This window comes from Drosophila suzukii, chromosome 2R, assembly GCF_043229965.1.
Source record: "Drosophila suzukii chromosome 2R, CBGP_Dsuzu_IsoJpt1.0, whole genome shotgun sequence".
In the NCBI taxonomy this organism is placed as follows: Eukaryota; Metazoa; Arthropoda; class Insecta; order Diptera; family Drosophilidae; genus Drosophila; species Drosophila suzukii.
In genome coordinates, this window is record NC_092081.1 from 7,144,394 (window position 1) to 7,168,677 (window position 24,284).

Consider the following 24,284-nt stretch of genomic DNA (forward strand, 5'->3'; position numbering starts at 1 on the left):
GCAATTCGAAGGTGTAGTCGCCAGGTGCACTTGGCCCTCCAGCCAGAATCCCGGTCGCAGATCCCCCGCAATTAATCTAATCAGTTCCAGACGGCACGCGTCGAAGGGAGATTGTACACAGCGAGAAAAATTTGATAACGATTGGAACTTACAATTTCGGATCTCAAAAGAGAAAAATAATATTTCTTATTTTACTGTATAATATTGTGTATAGTGAAAGTGTTGTTATATTTATTTTTATTTTGTTATGGAACATATATAAGAATTGTTTTCGAAACTAAGGTCCATCGACCATATATATTTTATAATTATTATAAGTAACACATTTAATACGGTTAATGCTGAATATAACATATATTTAGAAGCAAAAGTTGGTATAGGATTTTATCTATTTACTTAGTGTACTATTTTTAAAGGGCAAGTATCAGAACGTTTACCTCTGATCTATAGAGAACTTAAATAACCTTTATAAGTCGATTTCTTTGGAAAGAAAAAATCTGTAATTAGTCAAAAGAAGCTTTAATAAGACTTTTTTACTAATTTAAATTTAAATATTTATAATTTAGAAGGTACTTAAATTCGAATACTTTATATTTAACTTGAATTTTTTCCTTTGTTAAGAGAGTTGCCAAAGAACGAGATATATCAAAGCGGTCTGTGTTCTTGTGAAATTCATCGAACCAGCGCTAATTTTCCCATAAAAATTGGGAGAAATAGAGAGCTACCCAGATTGTAAAAGAGACACAAAAGCTCTATGTAGGGAGCGAACTCTGATAGAGAGCGTTATCAAATTGGTTTTATGGCCATGATAAACCGCAATTAAATATTGGGGTTCGACCGTACCTGTCTATTTCGCTCTCAATTATAATTGTGGCGCTAATTTCACGCGAACTTGTTTGTGCAAATATTTAACCCATCGCTGGGGCAGGGGGTTAATGGGGGTGTGTCGCATCATAAAGTGCAATTGCGTTTTACTCCAGTCTTATTTAACTGTTATATGGAACTATGTTTGCCTTTCCGATTAGTTTTCCCACCGAAATGTGCGATGTGCTCCTGCTGAAATTCGCAGATCATGTGAGAAACCAGACAAAACTGGTTTTACTGAGGAATAATCTCTTACTGCTAGACATTTTAGTGGGTCAATTATTTGGAAGGTTGTCTCAAGCTAAGCCTAATTACTCAGAAATCTAATTTTTTGTCAAAATTCATTTAAATTTGTTTCTTGGGAATGTCATCAAAACATATACAATTATTCGGAAATCGCAATCTTCAGTTTTATTATTTCTTTATTTGAGAGAACCAGTCTGTTTCAGACATAGCAAACAAAATTATTTAGAAATCGTAATGTTTGGTGGCTGATAACAATTTGGTTCTGGGAAACCCAATCCGCAAATCCCCGGCTTAACTTTTATTTGTTTATTTGCAAGACAGCCTTCTCTGGAAACGCGACTATAAGCTAATGTAGAGCACGTGATACTGCGATTTATAAAAATTGTAAAATCTGAGCAAGTTCAATTACTCGAAATTGTTAGAATCACGAATGCGGGGCCACACAATCTTAACCTTCTTATCAGCACGCCTAACCCACGCTAGATTTTGCGACATCATGCTTAATGTGCCCCCAGAGACTCTAGGGCAAATATTGTGTAATAATCACGATTAAAATGTTTAGGGTGCCCGGTTAAAGTTTCTGTTTACATGCCTGGTATATCCCAAGCACACGACGGGGAGATTTGTAAAATTTCCCCCTTGAAAAAACCCGTTTTCCAACGGCAAAATTCATTCATAAGCTGGCAAGCCCTGGTTTTTCTCGGGGAAGTGTAATCAATCTAATCAATTGACTGTGGAAAAGTTCAATGCTTTCGGGCTAAAGTGAATCGTAGTAAACGAATGTGGTTCGATTTGAATATGGAAATTCTGAACTTTTATCAGTACCACTGGGAGGGTCGGAGATTTCCACAGCCGGAGTTCGGCAGCTAAATGCCACCCATGTATTTATATCTCAGCTCGTCGAAGTCCCATGCGCAGTACGGTTCTGCGTAAGTCCCGACTGATAATTCTACGCCGCATAATCCGCCTGGACTCACAAATCACAACAGTGATAAGCGGCTTGAATGCCGATTCCGTATAACCACAGAGCTTACGGGGGAAATCCAAGCTGTTTGGTGTTCGCTTGAACACCAGCTACCATGTAAATAATAATAATAATATTTTGTATTATTGTATCAAGCCGAAGACAACATGTTTGCTTTCGAGCCGAGCCAAATACTCGAGTTTAAATCGATTTGACATCGAAGAAAATGGGTGTAGGGGATTTTCACGCATGGCTCTAGCACGCGCTCATGACAATCACATGTATTAAAGTCCGCAGCTGAGAAAACTTTGACTTGTCGCACGAATCCGAAACTAGTTTGCCAACAGGTTGTGAGCCGAATGACTCGGGAGGGGGTTTGTGTCTCCATCTGGGGGTATTCCGAGCGGCCATTTGACGTATCGCATTGAGAATTATGCTAATTTTCAGATGGCTGGGTCTAGCACCGTTCAATATGAATCACATTCACCTTCGACGACATCGCCAATGGAGGTGAATCTCTGAAATTTGCACTCGCAGTCCCGCCAAGTCACGCTCATGGCTCGAATCCGTAAATGGGCAAATATAAAATATGAAGCCAGCGATCACCTTTGCATGTATGTACATAGCTGGGTCCAAAACTTCCCCTTCTTCAGTTCCCCATTTCGAGGGGAAAGCTTGGCCGAGAGCCGACTTCAATTGTTCAGTCAATGGCCGCATGGCTCATTACTCAACGCTGAATGACTTTGCCGTATTGGATTCGTACTCCACACACGGCGCGTTCTTTGGAATTCACGCTTGATCCGCTGGATCAGGGTAAAGTACATTCGGTGATGATTAAGTGGGGATTGCTTGTATAATGCGCTAACGGATCAGCTGGATATTGCCGAACCACTCTGTAATTAACCCAATTGAGTTATCTCAACGTAAATCACACCTGGTTGCTCTAATCCACTGGGAAAATAGTGCAAGTGATAATTGTAACGGCATAATGGCTCGTGTGCGACCTGTAACCGCCCTTAACCGTTAGAACTCATATATTGTGCAATTGCCTAGGATATGTAGCCATGTGATCATATATAACGGTTACTGGATTGATATAATCACCGCTAAATAGTTTTACTTCAAGGAATTAAAGTAGTAAAGCTCAATTTCAGATGGAAAGCTTATCTCAAAAATCGTGGGTAGGTACATATACCGCCTAACTGACCTATGCCTTGACCACATAAATCCTATGCTAGTATATGTAACCATAAGATCATGTATAACGGTTATTGGATTGATATAATCACCCCTAAATTGTTTTATTTCAAGGAATTAATATAGTAAAGCTCAATTCCAGATGGAAAGTTAATCTCAAAAATCGTGTCTAGGTATACCGCCTAACTGACCTATGTCTTGACCACATAAATCATATGCTAATGGTCCTAATCAGTGGCTAACTTTTTCCCAGTGATTTTCCCACGGCACGAGCTACTCGCATGCTTTTCCCTCCCATCCGATGGGCTATCTTTTGTCTCTTCTGCTCGTCCGATCCATTAAGCCAACATTGTGCGATGTCTGGCATTGATTATATTAACATGTCTCGGGCTCAACATCTGTCCGCTTAGTTAACTCAATTGACATGATCGGAACGTGCTCCAAATCGAAATCAAAAACCCAAAGGGGGTGGGTATGGTGAATGCAGTAAAGTGGGTCTCGTATAAAATTAGAGCTAAAAACAACCGTTGTCTGGTATCAAAATGCCAATTTACGATCACAGACCGATTTTTACAACACCTATTAGACTGATTAATAAGTTTCACCATTTTCAAGTACTTTACAAGGCTTTAATTTTTCTCAGCTATAAGCATGACCTATACTTTAAATTAATTTCGCACTGATCGGTGATTATGGCAATTCATTAGGTAAACTGACTATTTTCACACCCATTTATCGATGGGCCACGGGATTTCCTAAATTGCATGGCCAAGATTGCTGGGAATTTACATAACAATCTATCACAGAGACTACTTTGGGCATCCCAGTCGAATGATACGGCTGCCCTCGATTTCAGTGTTTATGCGTAGCACTCAATCGACGGGGTTCCGAGAATTTCATTGATAAGGGGCCCCAACCAGGGCTCTATATGCATGGCACGCTTTCTGGGGAAACCCCGGCAAGTTATGCAGAGATTGATGAGTCGGTTTCCCGCTTCAAATCCAAGGGATTTGCACTCATTGACGTCAAGATATGGGGGGTATACAATTGCTGAAAGGGTGGGATAAATAAGAAGACAGAGAAAGTTTGGTTTTTTTGTTTTTATTTTTTCTTGAAAAATCTTTTCAATTCAATTTTTGTGCTTAAATTAAATAACATTTTTTTTTGTGTTTTTTCTCAATGGGTTTCATCATCTCTTCTTGGGGAAAAGCTAACATAACAAAACTTTAATTTATACATGAAATTTGCTGCTCTCTTTATAAGTGTAATTTACAATTTACGGCGTACAGAATAATTGTCATTATCAGTAAATTTGCGCGACGCTTAAAGCGAAAAAATTATACAGAAACAAATTGGCTATATGTATGTTTGTAGGATGCTATATGAATGTGCGGCTTGGCAGCTGGTCACGCGCTTCGGTGTGTGTGTGATGCTGCCCCCTGGCTGTGTGAGTGAGTATCTGTGTGCGACTTCCGCGGGTATCTGTATCTCGAGTGCAGGTTCTACCGCCTCGAAGGTCGCCTTTCAGTTTCAATTATTCTCCAAGGCGCCGGCTTATCAATGCTCTTCCTCTCCTCGCTGCTCCTCCAGTTAGGCTAGGGTATCTTTGTATATATATCGTATGCTATATAGCCTATGTAGGTATATATCTGCCCGGTGGGCGTCTGGTAACGCCCCGAAACGTCGGTTTCCCTCAGGAACTCTCCAAGACGTTCGGGTGCATCAACCCCCGGCAACTGGTTTCCGTTTCGATTTTTGTGCGATTTAAACCTCTTGTGGCCCACTGTCCTCGTGGGGCCTGTTCAATTCTCTGGCTGTCCCGCTCGCACGCGCCTACACAGCCGGCAGCTGGACAATGGGATGCTGGGGGGCGTCCCAGTGGGCCTCGCAGTAGTCGACCAGCTGGTTCTCGGCCTTGGTCAGCTGCTCCTCGGGTGCGTCGGCCCAGACCTTCTGGACCAGGCAGCACGACTCCACGGAATCCTGGCCCAGGATGCGGCTCAGCTTGGTGGCATCATCGACCTTGATCACATAGATGTCGTTCTCGTAGCAGAAGGCCTCCAGGAGCACCTCGTGCATGTGGGTGGCGGAGTCGCCGTCCTTGGGCTGGGCCATCAGGCAGAAGAGGGATCCCTCCGGCGACTTGGAGAGCACGTTGATGGCGGCGGACAGGCCCACAATCACACGCGTCTCGCTCTGGGCCCTCAGCAGGGCCGATTTCACCACGCGTCCAATGGGGGCGCACTCCATGGCCAGGTCAATGTTCAGCTCCAGCTCCAGCTCCATATCCATATCCATGTCGCGGTCCAGATGCATGGTGCAGGTCTCCTCGACGACCATTTTATGTGTGTAATCCGTTTGTTTGGGGGATTTCTTGGGGTTTTGGGTAATTTTCAAGCCGTTGGCTTCCACTTTTTTCTTGTCACTTGCTTGTAGCTTTAGCTTTGCTAGCTGTATTTGTTTTTGGTTTTTAGAGTGTTTGTTTTAGCGCTCAATTAACTTTTGATTATGAAATTCTTTTCGCACTGGGCTCTGCTCTGCGTTGTCGGCCGTTTGTCCGCGTTGTTTCAATTTTGAGTGGCAATTTCACAATGAATGCCCTCAGTTGGCGAGCGGGTGTTTTTATAGCCGCGCTCTCCGCCGCCTGAGAATTCCACTGAATTTCATCAGAAACCCGCGAGAGCGAGAGCGCGAGCTTTGCGAGGGGCCCGCTCTTGGGGTTTTCTCCAGCTCTCTTTCTCTCTCTCCCTGCCTCCAATCGGGTTTTTTTTGTATCTTTTTGGGTATCCAAAAGATTTCCGTTGATTTGGAGGCAATTAGCGAATTGGGGGTTTCTTTCCATGGACTGCAAAAAAAAGAATGCAGTTTTTGGTCTCCGAACAATGGGGTCAGTCAGCTTATCAGGGCTCTCCCATTTCGCACCATCTCAGAGGCGCGAAAGTGCCTCCCTTAAGTTAAGATCTTCGATTTATTATTATCTTTCGGTGGAAAAAACATGTGCAAACAAGTTTTGAGTGAAATGAAATTTGCTCATCGAATTTCGTTAAAAAATCTGTAAATAAATTTCACTTGAACGATTTTCCTGAATTTTGAAAAGTCTTTTCCCCGGAATCTTGTGAATGGGCCACTAAAAGTTGGCCCTCTGCCAGTAGCAGGTGAGCAACAGGTCTTGTTTTGAAGACCAACGCGGCGTATACGCAACGTGGGTATACTAGGCGTATGATTAACGAATGACCTTACTTAACGCACTCGAAATGGATTCGGGTTAATTTTATTTCTGTTCTGGCTTCGCACGAACGGCAGTGATTGAACCCCTCCCACTTTGATCCATTATATTTGGGATTTTGCCCAGACGAGTGGGCAAACAGAACACATCAAGTTGGCCAAGCACAATGGAGGCTGCTAATCAATTTAGCGCAGTATTCCAATTTTAAATTCCCCCCTTTTCACGCCCTGCAATCAGCACGTGGGAACGTGTCGAAATCGGGAGTTAAGATTGCCCAGTGAATTTTATCAATTGAACCCCGCAAACTACGCCATTCGCCGGCATTCTCACCTGACTTCCCGTCGCGGGTTCAACTACCGCACATTAATGCACTTTTTAGTGATTAATTGTTATTTTTATCGCTGAACTTTGATGCGCCAAGCATAATTCGGAGGGTTTTATTGTGAATCGCAGCAAATCAGTTATAAATAGCACCTGAAAAATGATATTTACATATGTTTTAGTTTTATTGAGTTGAACAAACTGCTGAAAGTGCAGGGAAAATGAAAACAACTTTTCTGGGGCAGCTTAGGGCGAAATTTGAGAAGGAAATAACAGGTTGTTGGGAAGGGTATATCTTAAAAACATAACTTAAAAAGGCAAGTTTTCTAGTAACTGAAAATCAAAAAAAATGCATTATCACAATGTAAGATTGTCATTTTGCCTTTGAGGTAATCTTATAAAATGGAAAAAGGTCGACTGTATCTAACTAAACTTATTTAATCTAAGAGCCGAAAAATTGCGTTTTGCTTTTCTCGCAATCAGTGTATGTAGATTTCACCCAATATTGCAAATATTCTTCCAAAATTCGAAGAACCTTCTGGAAAAGCATAACAAGAAAAGACACCGCCCTATCGACAACTTGGTTCATATATAAATAAGCAGATTAAAGCCAAAAGCTTCATCCAACTCCCCCGCAAAATACTGACCTATGTATTTAGACTCGAAAACATAAACAATGGTCGTGCTTACGAGGCGCTTACCGCAATGGATCATTCGGGGAAGTGCTGAGAAGTGCATCAGAAATAGAAACTGCCGACTCAGCTCGGAATTTGCGCGCCAAATTCGCCTCGAAAGTGGCCAATGAACTGCGATGGAGCCCGAAGGGAACCCGAGAATTGGTGACAACATGGGGTTTTTCAAGCTAGATGGGGCGGCTCTCTTTGGTCGGCTTTGTAAATATTTAGTTTGGTTGTTTGATTTGCTTCTGTAGTCAGTAATTAAATTTCATTACTTGAGCTTTTTATTTTGTATAGAATTTTAATTTGAGTATGAGTATTTTTAAACGCAATGCCTGAACTGTAGTGTGTTTCTTTTATTTTATAAAATGTCTTATTTTATAAAATGTTTTTCTACGAGCATTACCAAAGTTTAATTTTAAATAAAATGTTAATCATTTTTATCCCTTGCGTTTTAAGGCTAATCGATTTATTATTTACATTAATTTAAGTAAATTCTCAATACAGCTAAAGCAGCTAATTTATTAATTATTTACAACTTAAATTATCCTAGAATAGCTACAAATTGCTTTATATTTATGCATGCTTATAAACGAGTAAAATAAAATATAGTTTCTAGCAAAGAATTTGTAATCCCACAAGTTTCTAAATTGCAGTACACAATTTCCTATAACTCGGGCGAACGTGTGAATTTGAACTTATAAATTGATCTACACAAAAGTATAGGTTAATCCAGACGTCACAATCGAATACCTTTGGTAATGGATTCAGATATTTTTAGCTTTTTGCGGGGTGTTCGATGGGCAGCACTGCCTGCGGGCTGTTTACCATAACCATGCCACCCAATTATGTGTGCAACATGCCCTCGGCACATGTGACGCTGTTATGTAGGATGGCTTTGTTTCGGGGTGCTTATGGGGGGCAGTCACCGAGTCCACGGAGTGATGGGTACATGAAAGAGTGATTTTCGTACCTCCTCGCCTCATCGGCGGATGCCGAACTGCTGAGTCACGCCGGCGCAGCACTAAACTGGGCCCAAACCCACGCCAAAGCGAAGAGCCAAAGTGAGTCAAAGCCAAAAGAGAGTGCGAACTGGTTTCAAGAGTTCCCCGAAAAAGCGTTTGCATTGGACCGCATTCGGCATTCAAAGTCGGTCCAAAGTCTACCTGCGCTACCTGCAACCGGTCACCCATGCCAATCAGTCCAACGAATGCCGCCTAAAACATCACGTGCACCGCACCAGAGTCTCGATTCGGAACGGGTTCTTTTACAGCCAGTCTCCAAGGTGCAATTATGTGTGCAGCTCAGCTACATATGCTGGGGGATTTCCCATTTATCGCTGCATTTGGGTAAAACCCCAATATCCCAGAGAATTCTCTGCGAAAAACCCCGCTGTAATGAGGCTGTGGTTTTTTGTTGTAAACTCTGGTCGTATTTCCCACTCCTTATCGAATTTTGCGGCCTATTTTGTATTTTTAGCAAAAGATAAACACATGGCTTTTTTTTAAATAATTAGGCTTTGTCTTGCTTTTAATATTATTGTGAAACTTTTGTTCAGTGCATTTCAAATAATGGCGAAATTATGCGGCGTCTTTTATTGGACAGGTGTACATACATAATTACAGGGCAGAACCAGTTTTAAGAACCTTGTGAAATAACTAAAAAGTAAAGCTGAAGAGAAAGATATAAAAGTAAAGCTGGGGAGAAAGATATACAATGTGAGCGCGAAATAATTGGTCAGATTTGTATTATATTAAGAAATTTTAATTTTATTTTTTAAAGATTCTTTTTTAAATCTTTAACTGAATTATGTTGTTCTTAACGCTAATGTGAGATGTAAAAGCTGAAATAATATTTGGAGGAATGTGTTAGTTGTCCCCAAAAAATTGGATTATATTGCACCGGCTTTATTGAGAGCTTATTAATTCTGTAACTTTATGTACATATGTTGGTCATAACTCTAAATGAGATGATCAAAAGAGATGAGAAAAAACGTAAAGTAATTATTGGAAAATTTATAAAAGATGTTAAAAATATAAATGCCTTTAAAATCATTGAAGACCCTGTATAATTATTAATTCCAAAATGAAATGATGTTGTTTTTTTAACTAAACATACTCCCTAAAATATTAACAATTTTCTATAAATTTAATACATTTGTTTCTTTTTAACCAGATTATTTATTTAAATTTCCAACTGCCATAACCGGTTCGCTTGGATTCGCAACTGATGGCAACCCTGTCCATTATCCGTTAAGCTTTTTCTTTTCCTCTCTTGCTGTAAGCTTTTTAGCGCCACGTGCTTTTTCCTTACCGGTCCGGTGAAGCTTTCACCTTGCTCTTGCTCTCATTCGTGCTTCCTCTTCCCTGTAAACAAAAACACACGCACAGCTGTTTCCATCCCCCATTTCAGTGTTGGTAAACGTGCATGTATTACACAGGCAATTTATGTAATTACGCTAAACAATTAGTCGCATAAATTATAAAATAAAGTCATTAGGGAGTAGTTGGTGACATTTCGGGCTTAACTCTGACTCACATAGCTTCCGAAGCAAGGAACCGACTACAAAAACGCAACCCCCGCGCAGTGCCAAAAGCTCTGTGTTATTGAAAACCCCATCAAAGTCAAAGAAGTCGAAAAAAAGTCGAGCGAAATGAGAAGTGCTGGCAGGTAAACAACAATCAGTTCCCCTTTGTAAGCCACAAACAAACAGAAAAAAGAAGTTGGCCTGGTCCACAATAATTGCCTGAAATGGGTTAGATGGGAAAAAACAAATACACGCTGGTGGCGAGAGTGAGATAAAAACACCGGGGCAAACCGGCCCGAGCATTCAGTTCTCTTTCGGACGACAGAAGCGGCGGATCGTTATTTCGATATTTCAGCCGTGGCTCCGTTCACATCAAATCGCACTTTCCAAATAGAACGCTAAAATCCCCAGCCAGCGTTAATTTTTGCATACAATGGAGTATCTGAGCTACGTGTACGAGAAAATCTTCGGGGGCAATCCTCCCACGGACGACGACACGCAAGGGGCTTTCCACACGTGAGTGTTCCGCTCGGAAAAGCTAAAGAAAACCCCCTTTGATTATTGGGTTTTTCCTTCCACTTTCCTTAGACCCCGCAAGGTCATTTGCTTTGGAAATGTCCTCCTTGACCGACTGGTCAAACTCGAGGATCCCCAACTCCTGGAGCGATTCGGACTGGAACTGGGCTCCAAGGGCGAACTGGACATGGAGAAACTCAACCAGCTGGCGGCGGAGGCTTCAGAGAGGTAAGAATCTCTAGTTCATCAAGAGCTCAGCTCAGTTTATTAACCTTAAAGTACCATCTGCCTAAAAAATGTTTAAGGAATTATAAATAGATATTTTTCACAAAGTTATTTTTATAGAACGAAAGGTTTTGTTCAAAAACATTTCTGTGCATCTTAATTGCTTCTCTTTTATAAACTTTAAAGTAAAAAGAAATCGAAAATAAAGGAGTTTTAACTTTTTTAGATTATTTAAGTATCGGTTTACTGAACAATGGAATTTTTGAAATGTTGATAACAATGACTAAAGTACTTCATCACGATAAAACATTTTTGATAAAGTTTATAAAAAGAAATAAAAAATCCATTGTTCAGCGACAATAAAATTTTGTTTGCTTTGCAAAAAATAAATGAAAGTGATTTAGCAATTCGGGAAAACCAGAAACCAAGATAGTCGTGATTAAAGTTTCAAGATTGCTACTTAGGTAGCCAGAGGTAGTTAGCGATAAAATAATATATCTTTGGTTCTAGCAATACGATCGTTATATTCTTTATACTCTATACACAAAGAAAAGTGTATATCAGATTCACCATGATCTGGATCATCTTAAAACTCTTAAAATTGTAAAGAGGCTAAATGGATTATTTTTATTAAAAGATACCAAGCCAAACGGAGCCATCTTTGCGGTGCGGAATAAATCGGGCATTGTTTGTAATCTGTAATGGCAACCAAACTGGTTTTCTTAAAATAGGATGAAGTTGAGAAGTTATCTCAACCAGAAAAGAATAAGTTTATACATTTATCAGGAACAACAATCTCAAATGTAATTCTTTCACGCCTTATTAGATCATTTTTTTTAATGTAGCAAATGTGAAATGTGAGATTTAGCAAGTTGAAATAACAAAGATCAAGGTCGGAGTAGATAACTTTCATAAAAACTCGGTGAAAATAATAATAAATACACTCATCTCTCTTGCAATAGATATTAATCGAAACCTAATCCCTTCTAGCTCCCAGTGCCTTACAAATCCGGGAGGCTCTGCTCTCAATACCGCCCGCATCCTGAAACAACTGGGCACAGATGCCCTCTTCTTTGGCGCCGTCGGAGCTGATAAACATGCCGAGGAGCTGCGAACGATCTTCCGGGAACGCGGCATCGAGGCCAGGTTGCAGACCGTCGAGGAAGCGCACACGGGTCAGTGTTTGTGCCTGGTGTACCAGGACAACCCCACGCTGTACGCCAATATTGGAGCCTCGGCCCAGTTCGAAGTGCAGACCCTGAGCCACGCCGTCAGTCACGAGGGTCAGAGTTTCCTGCGACCCGTGGAGCGCAAGCAGATCCTGTACGTGGAGGGCTTTTTCGTGCCCCAGAGGTGCGATGTGTGCGACTACATAGTGCAGCACCTGGTGAGGGAACGGCGGCGACTGGCCCTCAACCTCAGTGCCCCCTACATCGTCCGGAAAAATCCCCAGGCCATGTTGAAGCTGGCCCGCGTTGCCTTCTTCCTGTTCGGAAACCGCCAGGAGTTCGAGGCACTGGCCGAGGCAGCGGGTGGATACCGAAATATCGATGAACTGGCGCGGGATCTCCTGAAGTCCGGTGGCACAAAGGTCATCTTCGTCACCAACGGCAGTGCCGGCGTCCAGGTGATCACCAACTACGTAGAGGAGCTGGCTCCTCCCGGACCCGTCAGCTTTGAGGACTACAGGGCGCAGCGCGTGGAACAGTGTGTGGATGCCACTGGCGCTGGCGACGCCTTTGTCGCCGGATTCCTGCACGCCTGGCTGGAGAAGCGCTCGCTGGGCGAGTGCATCCGCCTGGCCTCCAACGTGGCCGCCAAGGTCGTCACCCAGGTGGGCTGCAATCTGCCCTAAACCGACGACCTGCATCGCAATCTCGGAAAGCGCACAATCAAGCACCAAAGTAGACTCATAGCTTGTAATTATTCCTACAATCTCCACAAACCTTAGGCTTAGTCAAACAATTATTAGCGGTTTCACCGAAGCAATGAACTTAGTCATAATTTGACTAATAAAAGTGATTTATATATCGTCCAATGAAAGATAAGGGAATTATTTCTGTTTTTTTTCTATGTTGCATGAAAGTACAGTCTGGGTTGTTCCGAGGTTCACTTATCGCTTTATGGACGGGTTGTGTTCTGTAAGTGTAATTAATTTTCATTGCAGTAAAAAGTTTTTCTATTTAAATAATAATTTTTGCTTTTGGTATCTAGCAGTACTAAACGCAGGTATAATTGTAACTAGATTTTATTAAAAGGAAATGTATTGCATTTTAAAGTTTAAGATCTTAGTTTTTAAATTTTTAATATGAAAAAAGAACAGACTTAAAAGCAGTTCTTTTTTTGAAAGTGGTTAGTTCTCTGTGAATCTGAAAACCAAAACAAACATTGTCGACTTGTTAGGAGAATCATTTAAAATTGTGATTAACTGTGATTAGCAATACAAGTATTCCTGCATGTATCACATGCCATGGAGCATTTGACCTTCGGAAGAACTGAGAGATAAAAAACTGAACTATTTAGTATAAAATGTGCCCACATCTTATCAAGTCATGCTATGAAATCACCGGAACACTCTTTTTTATGTTTAAATATAGATTTGAGAGAGTCGTTGTGTATACAGTGGGCATGCGTGTTCCTTTTATTACAAATTATGTATTCTCCGTAAATCTAAAAGGAACATAATGATTGGTTAGTTTTTAAAATGAATTCGAATTTAAAAGTATTGTTTAAATAATTTCTTTTTGCAGCAGTCACGCAGCTTTGTTTACATGTATTTAACAATCACGAGATAAATGAAAGCGTATATGCATCTGTTGAATGTTCGACCTCAATAGCCTTGTTAATATGATTGTATTATTCACTCGATCGTCGGGTTTCCCACCGGCTGTACCGTTGTGTGAATCGTTGTTCGAAGCTGTTATCATACACTTAATTCCCCCGGAGATCCCGGATACATATATCTTTTTGCCCTGGTACACATTCTTTGAGATGCTTTATTATCCGCAAACAAACGATTCTCATTTTCCTACGCCGGCTTACTCATACATCTTGTATCTTATATGTACCATGTACATCCCACACAAGTCAGTCAATAAGTAACAACTTGGCCCAAAGAGAACTCGCCTGCCCAGATGCCATCGAAGCGAATTCCGCTTTTGTGCAGGCTGTGGGGGTGGATTGTATCTGGGGTCTGGGTTAAGGTGACGCACATGTTTGCGAATCGTTAGCAAAAACTAAGCCGCATTTGGCATGCTTGTGTGAGCCGGCCAAGACCAAGGCCTCAAGCAGCTGATGCAGAAGCCATCGAAACAATAAAGAAGTCCGGGCTTATGCCGAAAGCAATTCCGCACTTTAAAGGCCAATTCTCGGATCAGCTTAGTGAGCTGCCTAATTGGCAAGAAGCCGCTTAAACGGGCCAAGTGGAGCCAGGAAAATGTGGGAGTGGCAATGTGCTAAAGTCAATATTGGCACACCCACCCAATTGAGTGTATCGAGGGGTTCGAGAGACCCCTCCTGCCCAAATCACAACATCCTGCCCCTGTTAATTACTCGATATTAATTTTATACCGACTGGGAGGGATCCGAAGAAACTCTCTACGCTGTGGCCACTGGCTATGCCAATGCCAGTCCTTTGTCGGGTCCGTAATTAATGTCATCGTGTGGTTTATGGGGTTAACAGCCACTCCACAGTCGGAACTCTACCCCTATTTTGCACATTACCCTTTTGAAGTCTGCGTGTGTGTAATGGCCGTTTCGGTATCCAGACTAACCCAAGGCTCGACTAAGATCCTCACTAGCATGTGATAATTAAATGTCCTCATTTGCCCAGTTTAGCATTTTAATTTACAATAAATTGTGCTTCGAAAATGGCTGTTGTCAAGGTAATAACCAAAGGAGTGCACTTGGAAACGGTTTATCTTTCCAATGAGGCGGAAAACTACATTAAATTTTAACTAGATATTCATTAAAATTAAAACTTTCAGTTCAGTTATAACCAAGGGATAACCCGTAATCTTATCTATGTTGTGTATATTTAAGAAATATTTTTATCTGGGCTCTTACATATCTTTAATTACGATGTTCCTTTTTAATTTGATATTAATATCAATAAATGAATTCTAAGGTTTGAGCATATTAATTTTCAAGAAATACTTATCGTTTCCGAAGGAATTTAACAACTATGAATTTAAATATTTGCTAATTGAAAAAAATGTCGGTTTTCTTGCAGTGTGGGGAATGCACAAAAGGTTTGCCCCCTAGTTGATTTATGTGCAACGCTGCGTATGAGCAACCAAATGGGGCAGCTGTAACTGACATTGCATATTTGTCCTCCCACTGGCACCCATCCCCCCCATGCTTACACCCCCCTCTAGATCCTCTGTCGAGCATGTTTGCACAAAATATTGCGCATACGCCGCCAGTGCCCAACCTTCTTTGCCGTTCGGCTTTGTCCTTTTGCCTTTTTGCGGCATAACGCGCGGTTAAGTGGCCATAATGTGTTGGCTTGGCATTGGCATTGGCATTGGACTCCTTTTCGGCTAGGTGGCTTCGTGGCTTGGTGGCTCGAAGCCCTTGTCCTGCTCCCATTTTAATTCCTTTGCCATATTTGCTGAGCCAGCATTGTTGCTGAATTATGTTATGCCAGTCGGTCGCTTGTTGATTTTTATATTGTTTTTTTTGTGTCTGAACTGGACTCGTTTCCTGTCCCTGTTCCTGCTCCTGGTCCTGCCTTCCTGGACTTTCGCTTGTCCTCGTGTGCATGATAAGCGACCAGGCCAAAATATTTGGCTCTGGCATGTTTGCTCAGTTGTTTGCGGATAATCCGGTTTTATTGTTTAATAAGTCATGCCGGCTATCGCTCCAGACCCTCCAGACCGTCCAACCTGTCCGTCCTCCCGCCCGAGTTTCCCACAGTGTCTGACTGAAAACGTTAGCGGCTCGTTGGCTTTTTGACTGCCTGTGCGACGGAGCATGGCGGACCTTTTTTCGGATGGGGATTTCTGGAATGGGTTCGCAAGAGCGTGGCGAAATCGATGGCCAAATTAAATGGGGATTTACATATTGCATCAGTAGGGGCTTTACTTTAAAGGGAAGCTTCAAATGACTCATTTGTTACTGGGGAAAATTATGTATTGTTTTGTACAGTACCGAAGTTTATTTGCCAGCTAATCCCGAGGTCATGGTTGGCTATCGTATTTCTAAACCACAATGTAAATAGCACTTCCTCATACTTGCATTTTTTAAGAAAAATAACCTCGTCGTTAAAAAAAAACTGCTGTCTATGAGCAAATATGGAAATCTGTAATTTGCAACATGCGGAGTATTTTTTGGGCGTGTACTTTCCTTATTATATTTGTTTTAAGTTCTTTACTACCCTATGAATTAAACATAAATCTAAGTTTTATTGCTAGCTAATCTTTAGGTAGTGGTCATCATTGAATAGGTCATTACAATTGCTGTTAATCGATTACTTTTAAATCCAATGTGAGATGTCCCACTTAAATACTTAATATCTGGAATCCATTCTGGATAATAAAAACATATTCTATGTGAAGAAAATTAATACACTTAAAGAAATTTATTTAATACCATTCCAATACACTCATACAAGCGGATATTGTGGCAGGGAGGCCACACCACACATGTTGTTGGCGTTTCTGGCCAGTCTAAAGTAGCCACTCTCGCCCCATTCCGCCCCGTAGGAGTTCTTGATTAGCCAGTAGTCTCCCCAGGTAGGATCGGTTCCAAAGCCCACCACGAGAACGGAGTGAGTGAGGTTTGCCTTGTCCGACTTGCAGGTCGGTATCCTCAAGATACCACCGAAGTACTGATTGAATTCCTCGTGAAGATGGTCAATGGACACTGCCACGGGTCCAATGTTGTAGACCACCTCGGCCAGTTCCCTTTCATCGTAGTTCTTCAGGGTGACATAGCCGCGCAAGGTGCCTGCACTGCACTGGGGTTTCCAGCGACAGTCCCTCTGCTTCGGTTCGTAGGGATAGGAGGCCTTGGTGGCAATCCCATGATCCCTCGTGTAGTTGAAGGCCACGCTCACCCAGCCACCAAAGCAGCCGTTGCTGGGATAGGGAACGCAGTCCACCAGGTGCTTGGGCGACAGGGGCACCAGCCGGGAGTTCTTCCTCGCCAGGTGGGCCTCCAGGACTCCCGAGGCGGAGAAAGCCCAGCAGCTCAGGCAGTCGGTGCCCTGGTTCTCAACTGCCGATATGTAGCCGTATTGCCGCCAGTCTATTCCACTGGTAATCTGGTTGTAGTACCTGTATCCCGCTGGTTTCGCAACGAATCCCACTGTTGGTTCTTGAGGAGGTGGTACCGCCGTTCTATATCTGAAGAGTAGTCCCTGGTCGGTGTCGGAGAACTCGTTCAGACCCATCCGGAATCCCACTTTGCCCTGGGCATACAGCCTGTTGTGATTGGCCACAATTTGAACCCTTCTGTTGTATATCGCCCGGTGATAATTGTCGTCCAATTTGTAATGCTTTCTGTACTTCGCCTTGTACTGGGCCCACTGCATATCGGTCACCAAACTCCTACCGAATTCCGCAAATAGCAGGAAAATAACTACTTCTATTAAAAGTTGCTTTAGAGTATCCATTGCGTTCTGAACTCGTCCCAGGCAGACTTAAAACTGATTCCCAGCCTGACGAGCTCAAGCTGAGGTGGCGCCTTCGAGTGCAATGTATTATGCACTTGCCTTATCTGTAGCGCCTACTTGAACTCTTAATTGATTCATAGTATTTAATAAGATTGTATATTGATCGTAGATTAAACATTGTAAAATTCGCAGAATAAATCAAATCTATAAATACATATATGTTTATTATGAACGATAATCGAAGAAAGAAACAATCGAGTCTCTATCTTTTATTTACATATAAAAATATCTACTTAATCGAAATCATTCAACATTTTTAGCCTTTTCAACTTGTTAATTAAGGTTTACTCTGAAAATTATTTTTCATTCCGTTATCGAGGAAAATAAATGATATAATTGGATTAAAAGTATCACAAATTTTAAGTGCTTACTTACTAACTACATCATTTTTGATAAGAAACCTTATTGCCGGCACATAGCCCTGACGACCTAATTTGGAAAATATCGATACAAGAATGTCAATTAGGCTTCTAATATTAGATTAAGATTATTGAAATTTAATGTCATATCCAATGCAAATCTCTTTGTCAGACCCTCCAATCGCCCCTGACTTATTTCCTTCGGGAATGGCAATCGCCATCGCCATCGCACTTCAATTACATTACACTCATCATTAGCCAATTAGCTAAATTATAGGCTGCGCAACGGCAGTTGCCAAATGGCTTCAGTTCCCACTTCCATTTCAATTCCCATTCCCAGTGCCTTCCCCTTCCCCTTCCCATTGCCTTCCCATTTCCGTTGAAATTGTCAATCGCTACCCCACAGATTGCCTTCCTCGATGGGGACAATTGGTGCGAAATAAAAGACATTTGTTCAGCACTTTGCGGCACAGTCTGAAGTGGATCTGCAGGGGAATTGGCTTAAGCTTATAGGAAATAGGAAATAGAAAGTAGTGCGGAGAAATGAGAAAAATCGAGGATATTGGCCTGGTGGGCACCAATGTGCGAATGTGGCGCTACTTGGCCGTCCTGTACCCCACTCCCGGCACCAACTGGCGGAAGTTCGCCTTCGTCCTGCCCGTGACGGCGATGAATCTGATGCAGTTCGTCTACCTTTTGCGGATGTGGGGCGACCTGCCCGCCTTCATCCTCAACATGTTCTTCTTCTCGGCCATTTTCAACGCCCTGATGCGCACGTGGCTGGTCATAATCAAGCGTGACCAGTTCGAGCTGTTCCTCGGGAGACTGTGCACTTTGTTCCACTCGATTCTGGAGTCCTCCGACGAGTGGGGGCGCGACATTCTGCGGGGGGCGGAGCGAGAGGCCCGGAACCTGGCCATCCTTAATTTGAGTGCCTCCTTCCTGGACATCGTCGGGGCTCTAATCTCGCCGCTTTTCAGGGAGGAGAGAGGTTAGTACACGGGGAGGTCAATAAAATAAACACCAACGATATCAGGAAAGTATTGTGCCATTTTAAGATTTCAAGATGAGTTTCTGTAAACCTCCAGGTCATCAGAATTGTTACCCTTTTTTTGAGTGAAATCCTTGTCGCTGAACGAAGAAATTTAAAAAATATCGATTATTTAGACTTAGTATTCTTAAAACTATAAACTACATGAAAGTGCTGGTATAAGATTATAACCCCTTAAAACATGTTCGTCACTAAAAAGGTAATATAAAATTGTTTTAGTGTACAAATTAATCAAAAACTTCGACTCAGTTATACGTAGCTATGAGGGACAATACAGAAATGTGTAAATATTTTGTTCGCTTACTTAGCTTTCAAGTTTAGGTTATCGTATGCTCCTATGGGTCATAAATATTGAACCTTCATATTATTTTCGTTTAAAAAAGATACACTTTTTGTATTTTTTAAAGCGCAGTTCCTTCTAAACACTGCTTTATTTTATTAATATTCTCTGATATAGGGTTTCCTAACTAAGCACCTATTTTTCCACCCTCCAGCTCATCCCTTTGGCGTGGCCCTGCCCGGGGTGAACATGACTTGCACTCCCGTCTACGAACTGGTTTACTTGGCCCAGCTGCCCACGCCCCTGCTGCTATCCATGATGTACATGCCATTCGTCAGCCTCTTCGCCGGCCTGGCCATCTTTGGAAAGGCCATGCTCCAGATCCTGGTGGCCAGGCTTGCGCAAATTGGTGGGCAGGAGCAGTCGGAGGAGGAGCGCTTCCGAATGCTGACCTCCTGCATTGAGTACCACATTCGGGTGATGGGGTGAGCCGCAAAGTGAAAGGGGGTCGAATGAAAGGGGATCCCTAAGCCCCTCATTTCCATTTCAGCTATGTGTGGGAGCTCAACAAACTGGTAACCAACATAGTGGCGGCCGAAGCAATTATTTTCGGCTCGATAATCTGCTCGCTGCTCTTCTGTCTGAACATTGTAGGATGCTGACTTTATCAGGGGTGTTTCAGAGGTTTCAATCGATAAATTACATTTTTGTAAATTTATTCTAAGCACTCCTGACCTTAGATAAACAATATTTGTAATAATGGTATAATACTTTTCCAGATAACTTCGCCCACCCAAGTCATCTCTATAGTGATGTACATCCTCACCATGCTCTATGTGCTATTCACCTACTACAACCGCGCCAATGAAATAGTCCTCGCGGTGATCATAAGACCTATTATGTCTTTTATAGTACCTTTTCTAATTTCAGTAATTTCCCGCAGAACAACCGAGTGGCGGAGGCCGTTTACAATGTGCCCTGGTATTCGGCTGGGATTCGTTTTCGCAAAACCCTCCTGATCTTCTTGATGCAAACACAACACCCCTTGGAGGTGGGTCTATATGGCTGCATTTCATTTGCGAGCCCGTGATTCTAATCCATTTCCATTTCGGGTGCGGTGCGCTCCATTTCATCTGGCAGATAAGAGTTGGCAACGTTTACCCCATGACTTTGGCCATGTTTCAGAGTCTGCTGAATGCGTCCTACTCGTACTTCACCATGTTGCGTGGCGTCACCAGCAAATGAGCTGAAAGACCGAAAAAGCACCAAAGGATCCTGTACTTTGTGCCCCTGCTATTCCCTCCTGCACTTGGCCAGCAATCCGAGTAATGCAAAAAGTTGTTTTTGCTGGCTGTGGTCCTGGTTGTTTGGCATTTGCATATGCTTGTCGTTTGAAAGGATTTAATCGGACTGCTGGCAGGGAGTCGGGATCCTGGCTCCTGGCTCCTGGCATGCAAATAGTTTGCCGCTTTGAATTGGCTTCTTAGATTGTTACACAAAATAGATTGTAGATTACAGCAAAATGTTGTGCTTGAAATAAAGTCAAATGAATGCGGAGCAGTCCAAGGTTTTATGGCAGTGCCTAAAAGTATGATTTATCAAAGGATTGGGATTTGTGGCGGAGGTGGTTTTCAATTTGGGCAAGACAGATGGCCCAGACTGATATGAATAAGTAAATATTTGATCTGCCTGGCAATTAGTGTTGATATTGATTGAGTGGAACAAGTTGGAGCTATGAATGTCCTTCGCCCTATGCATTTTTTATTGCATACTCTCGGGCTGCGAAATCGAATTTGAATATTTGAGGGGTCGTGTCCGTCCCTTGCGCTTTTAATTAAAATGCCCTAAACTAGTTGTTTTGTCTGCTGCAATTTAATTAACATTAGTCATGTCCTTTATTATGCAAATAAACTGCTGCTGCCGCCAGAAAGATCGTTTAATGCCGGCCCAACAGCAGCAACAACTTAATTTAAAATTCATTATAACTGACACCAACTAGTTAAACAATTGCCGGCGGCAGGAGCATAAACATCAACAGCAACAGCAACAAAATACAACTAAAACAGGAGCAGCAAAAAGGACGAAGGGTGCGCCTGGAAAATTGAAATGAGCGGCGGCAGGCGCACTTGAAATACGCAAATAAACTTCAAAGAAGGACGACTGCACGCTGTGTTTTCCGCTGGATGTCCTGGTGAGCGCATAAATAACAAAGGAGCCAGGGAGCAGGAGGTGCAGGAGGAGCAGGAGGGGTCCTGGTGTGGCTCCCGACTCCTGGGCTGCTCCTATCGCCCGGCTCGAGTGGCGTATACTTAATTTTATTATGAGGTGTCAAGTGCGGACCAGTTGACTTGCCCGGCCGAACGCCTTTTGTGTTGTATTTTGTGTTTGGCGCCGTTATTTATGTTGCCTGCCGCCCGCCATTTGGTGGCAGGTGAACGCCTACGAGCCCCGCCCCCTCCGGCGAGCAGCTACAATGTGAACTTCCTCTGGGCTTCTACTTTTTCTTGCCACACTGAGAGAAAATATCACCAGGAGCGTTCAAGATTGAGATAGTTTCAGTACTTGGGAATATATAGAGGATATTTATAGATTCTTTGATTAATATGACTATTTATGACTTAAGATAGGAATTTTGTGAATTTTACAAGTGAAATATACATGGATAAAAAATAAATTATATAATATTATATCAAATTTAGATTTAAATACTGGTAGTACATGGAACTAAAAGACCGTCAGGAATTCTACAAGTAACATATATAGTTATTACATACCAATATATCGAAATATAATGAGATTATTTACTAATTAAGTTACAAAAGAAGATAAACACTAGACTAGACACTGACTAGATCTTCAAAATTTAATTTGAATTTAAAGAAATCAAAACCTTTCATGATAAAATTATACATTACTCAATGAAAGCTCCTTCATTTACTATTGATTTAAAGCCTTGCTATCTCTTTTGACAGGTATCCTTTTATTTGTTTCTGTGTAATATACCCATTGTTCCTTGGTTCCGGCTGCCAGCTGGTCCTCTGATTTTTATGCAGGCAATATGCAAATGCCGCCGGAAATGTAAATGCGCCACTCGGAATGAAGGAGAGACACCCTGACGCTATCGTATCCTGCGAGTCCTCATTGTCTGCTGCATAAAATTAACAAGTTTGGCAAAAAACTGTTTCATTAGAGAGAACGGTTCGTGGTTGCGGTGGCCAGCCACGCCCCCTTCAACGCCCACTTGCCCACCCAAAAGGAACACCCACCCACGCAAAGGTTACGTCGTTCTATAATTGAATTCATATGCATCAATGAAGGCAGCTCAACAAACACAACACAAAACCCAAAGGGAAAATTCGGGGTGGTGAATGGGGCAACCACAACATGGCAAACAGGCGGCTTTTCCGGGCGGGGTGGCCCACTTTTTCGGTGGCATTTTCAATTTTAAATGGATTTTCAATTGCGGTGAGAGCGTTTTGCATAAATTGCTATAATGAGTTTATTTCGAGGCTCGCCAAGTGGCTTCGTTGGCGTCTCTCCATGTCGTCCATGTGGGATATCCCCGGATATTCCTGGCTATGTGCGGAATACTACGGGCTGTGCGGCCCGTGGTCGTGCTCATTTGCAATTGTCAACTGGCTGTCACAAGTGACAGTCGTATTGACAGTTTGTTTTCGCTGTTAATTTTCATTTTAATTGTGGCATTTTGCTGACAGTTGATGCTGGAACTTTGTTGCCTGTTTTGCGGTTGATTCAGGGAATTTAATTTGAATTCCCCGCTTGGTAGGGGCTAAGGCTTAACTTTAAGTGCCGGAAGTTGGTCTCCGGTTGAAGTGGATTGAATGCTGTTAGACTAACCCAACCCTTTTGCCGGCGTGCCATCAAATATTCCAGCCATTGTCTGTCGGGTCATTTGCGAAATCTCTCATAAGCAAAGCATTCATTTTCCAATTATTTATTGATGCCTCTGTGTCGAAGTCTATCCCCGACTGCAGCCCACAGCCCACTACTTCACCTGCAATAAATCTCCAGAGTGCCCTTTCCCGTCTTCCGATTCCAGATACAACCACATTGTCTAGCTTCCTGCAGGATATTTGTCTGGCTGTTCCACTGGCTGCTGGCTGCTGTCTGCCTCCTGGTGCCTGGAAAATATTTGCATTTTCACTTTTGATTTATTATTGCCATTGCCATGTGTAAATTGCCAAAGCAAAGGTGCAAACAACAAGGTCTCCGGCAGGACGTCTTCCAGGACTCGCCGCAAATGCAGCAGCTGCAGGTGGAGTCGCAGCCAGCGTTGACAAGGACACATTATGTTTGGCCAAATGAATGGTAATTGCGGCATTGAAACAAGTAATTGAAGTGCAAGCCAAACAGATTGCCAACTTTCCTGTGTCGACCACATTTCGATTGCTCTGGAGTTTGGCCCAGAAAGAGGTCATTACAGCTCTGCTAATTACAAGACCAAATTAGAGGGGCTTCCCCGCCAGAAGCTGCGATGCCATTGCCAATTACTTCCGCCTCTGTGTGCAATTTCCGCTCGCCAGGTTGGCACTGAAGCTGAAGTTGGAGTTGGAGTTGCCTAAGCAGCTTTTCTGGAAAACGTCAAAACAGCGACAACTTTATATGGCCACAAAGGCAACACAGTAATGAGGGCAAAAAGGGAAGCATAAGCAGATAATTACACAGGCGAACAACTATCTCGGAGCTGCCTTTTTCCCATTTTCATTTCCAAGGCCCTGCTCCCGCGGCCATGGAGTAGAAAATTACAAAAATAAAAAACCACAAGCGGAAAATTAAGAGCCATGGGCCTGCGGTCCACAAATGGCAGACGAGTGGAGATTGGCTGGGAGGTAAACTCCTTAACTTGGCCCAAACTTTAAGTTCATCTTCGAGTGGCTGCCCTAGGCCTAGAACTTGATCGGGCCTTTGATTATCACTGCAAATGGGAAATTCCTGTTTTTGGAAAAGATTCCCAACCGGGCGGGGGAAACTGGGAAACTGCGGAGACATTTTCGGCATTTTTGACTGTCTGCCAGTGCCTGTAAGCGAAATGCAAACACGGAGTTCGGTCCCCCCAACCCAGACAGACCCTAGCAACCCCATCAGGCCCTGCCTTTTGTGTCTGCCCTGCAGCCACATTTAAATATGCCGCCAA

At 42.6% G+C, this 24,284-nt stretch overlaps 4 protein-coding genes across 4 annotated transcripts; 2 read left to right on the forward strand and 2 right to left on the reverse strand.

The window, feature by feature from the left end:
* Nucleotides 1-4,368: 4,368 nt before the first annotated feature.
* Gadd45 (Growth arrest and DNA damage-inducible 45) lies at nt 4,369-5,879 on the reverse strand. The gene has a single exon (XM_017084977.4). The coding sequence runs from the start codon at nt 5,609-5,611 to the stop codon at nt 5,105-5,107; it is 507 nt and encodes a 168-aa protein (XP_016940466.2). The 5' UTR covers nt 5,612-5,879; the 3' UTR covers nt 4,369-5,104.
* Nucleotides 5,880-9,924: 4,045 nt separating this feature from the next.
* Nucleotides 9,925-12,811, forward strand: Adk3 (Adenosine kinase 3). The gene is made up of 3 exons (XM_017084948.4): nt 9,925-10,538; nt 10,611-10,766; nt 11,754-12,811. Exons 1-3 carry the CDS (start codon nt 10,456-10,458, stop codon nt 12,616-12,618), a joined length of 1,104 nt encoding a protein of 367 aa, XP_016940437.3. The 5' UTR covers nt 9,925-10,455; the 3' UTR covers nt 12,619-12,811.
* Nucleotides 12,812-16,329: 3,518 nt separating this feature from the next.
* On the reverse strand, nt 16,330-17,419 carry LOC108017875 (cathepsin L-like). Its single transcript, XM_017085036.4, has one exon. The coding sequence runs from the start codon at nt 17,377-17,379 to the stop codon at nt 16,369-16,371; it is 1,011 nt and encodes a 336-aa protein (XP_016940525.3). The 5' UTR covers nt 17,380-17,419; the 3' UTR covers nt 16,330-16,368.
* An 894-nt stretch (nt 17,420-18,313) lies between these two features.
* On the forward strand, nt 18,314-20,691 carry Or43a (Odorant receptor 43a). Its single transcript, XM_017084823.4, has 6 exons — nt 18,314-18,789; nt 19,344-19,614; nt 19,680-19,779; nt 19,909-20,010; nt 20,073-20,180; nt 20,270-20,691. The coding sequence occupies exons 1-6, from the start codon at nt 18,342-18,344 to the stop codon at nt 20,372-20,374; spliced, it is 1,134 nt and encodes a 377-aa protein (XP_016940312.3). The 5' UTR covers nt 18,314-18,341; the 3' UTR covers nt 20,375-20,691.
* Nucleotides 20,692-24,284: the final 3,593 nt, after the last annotated feature.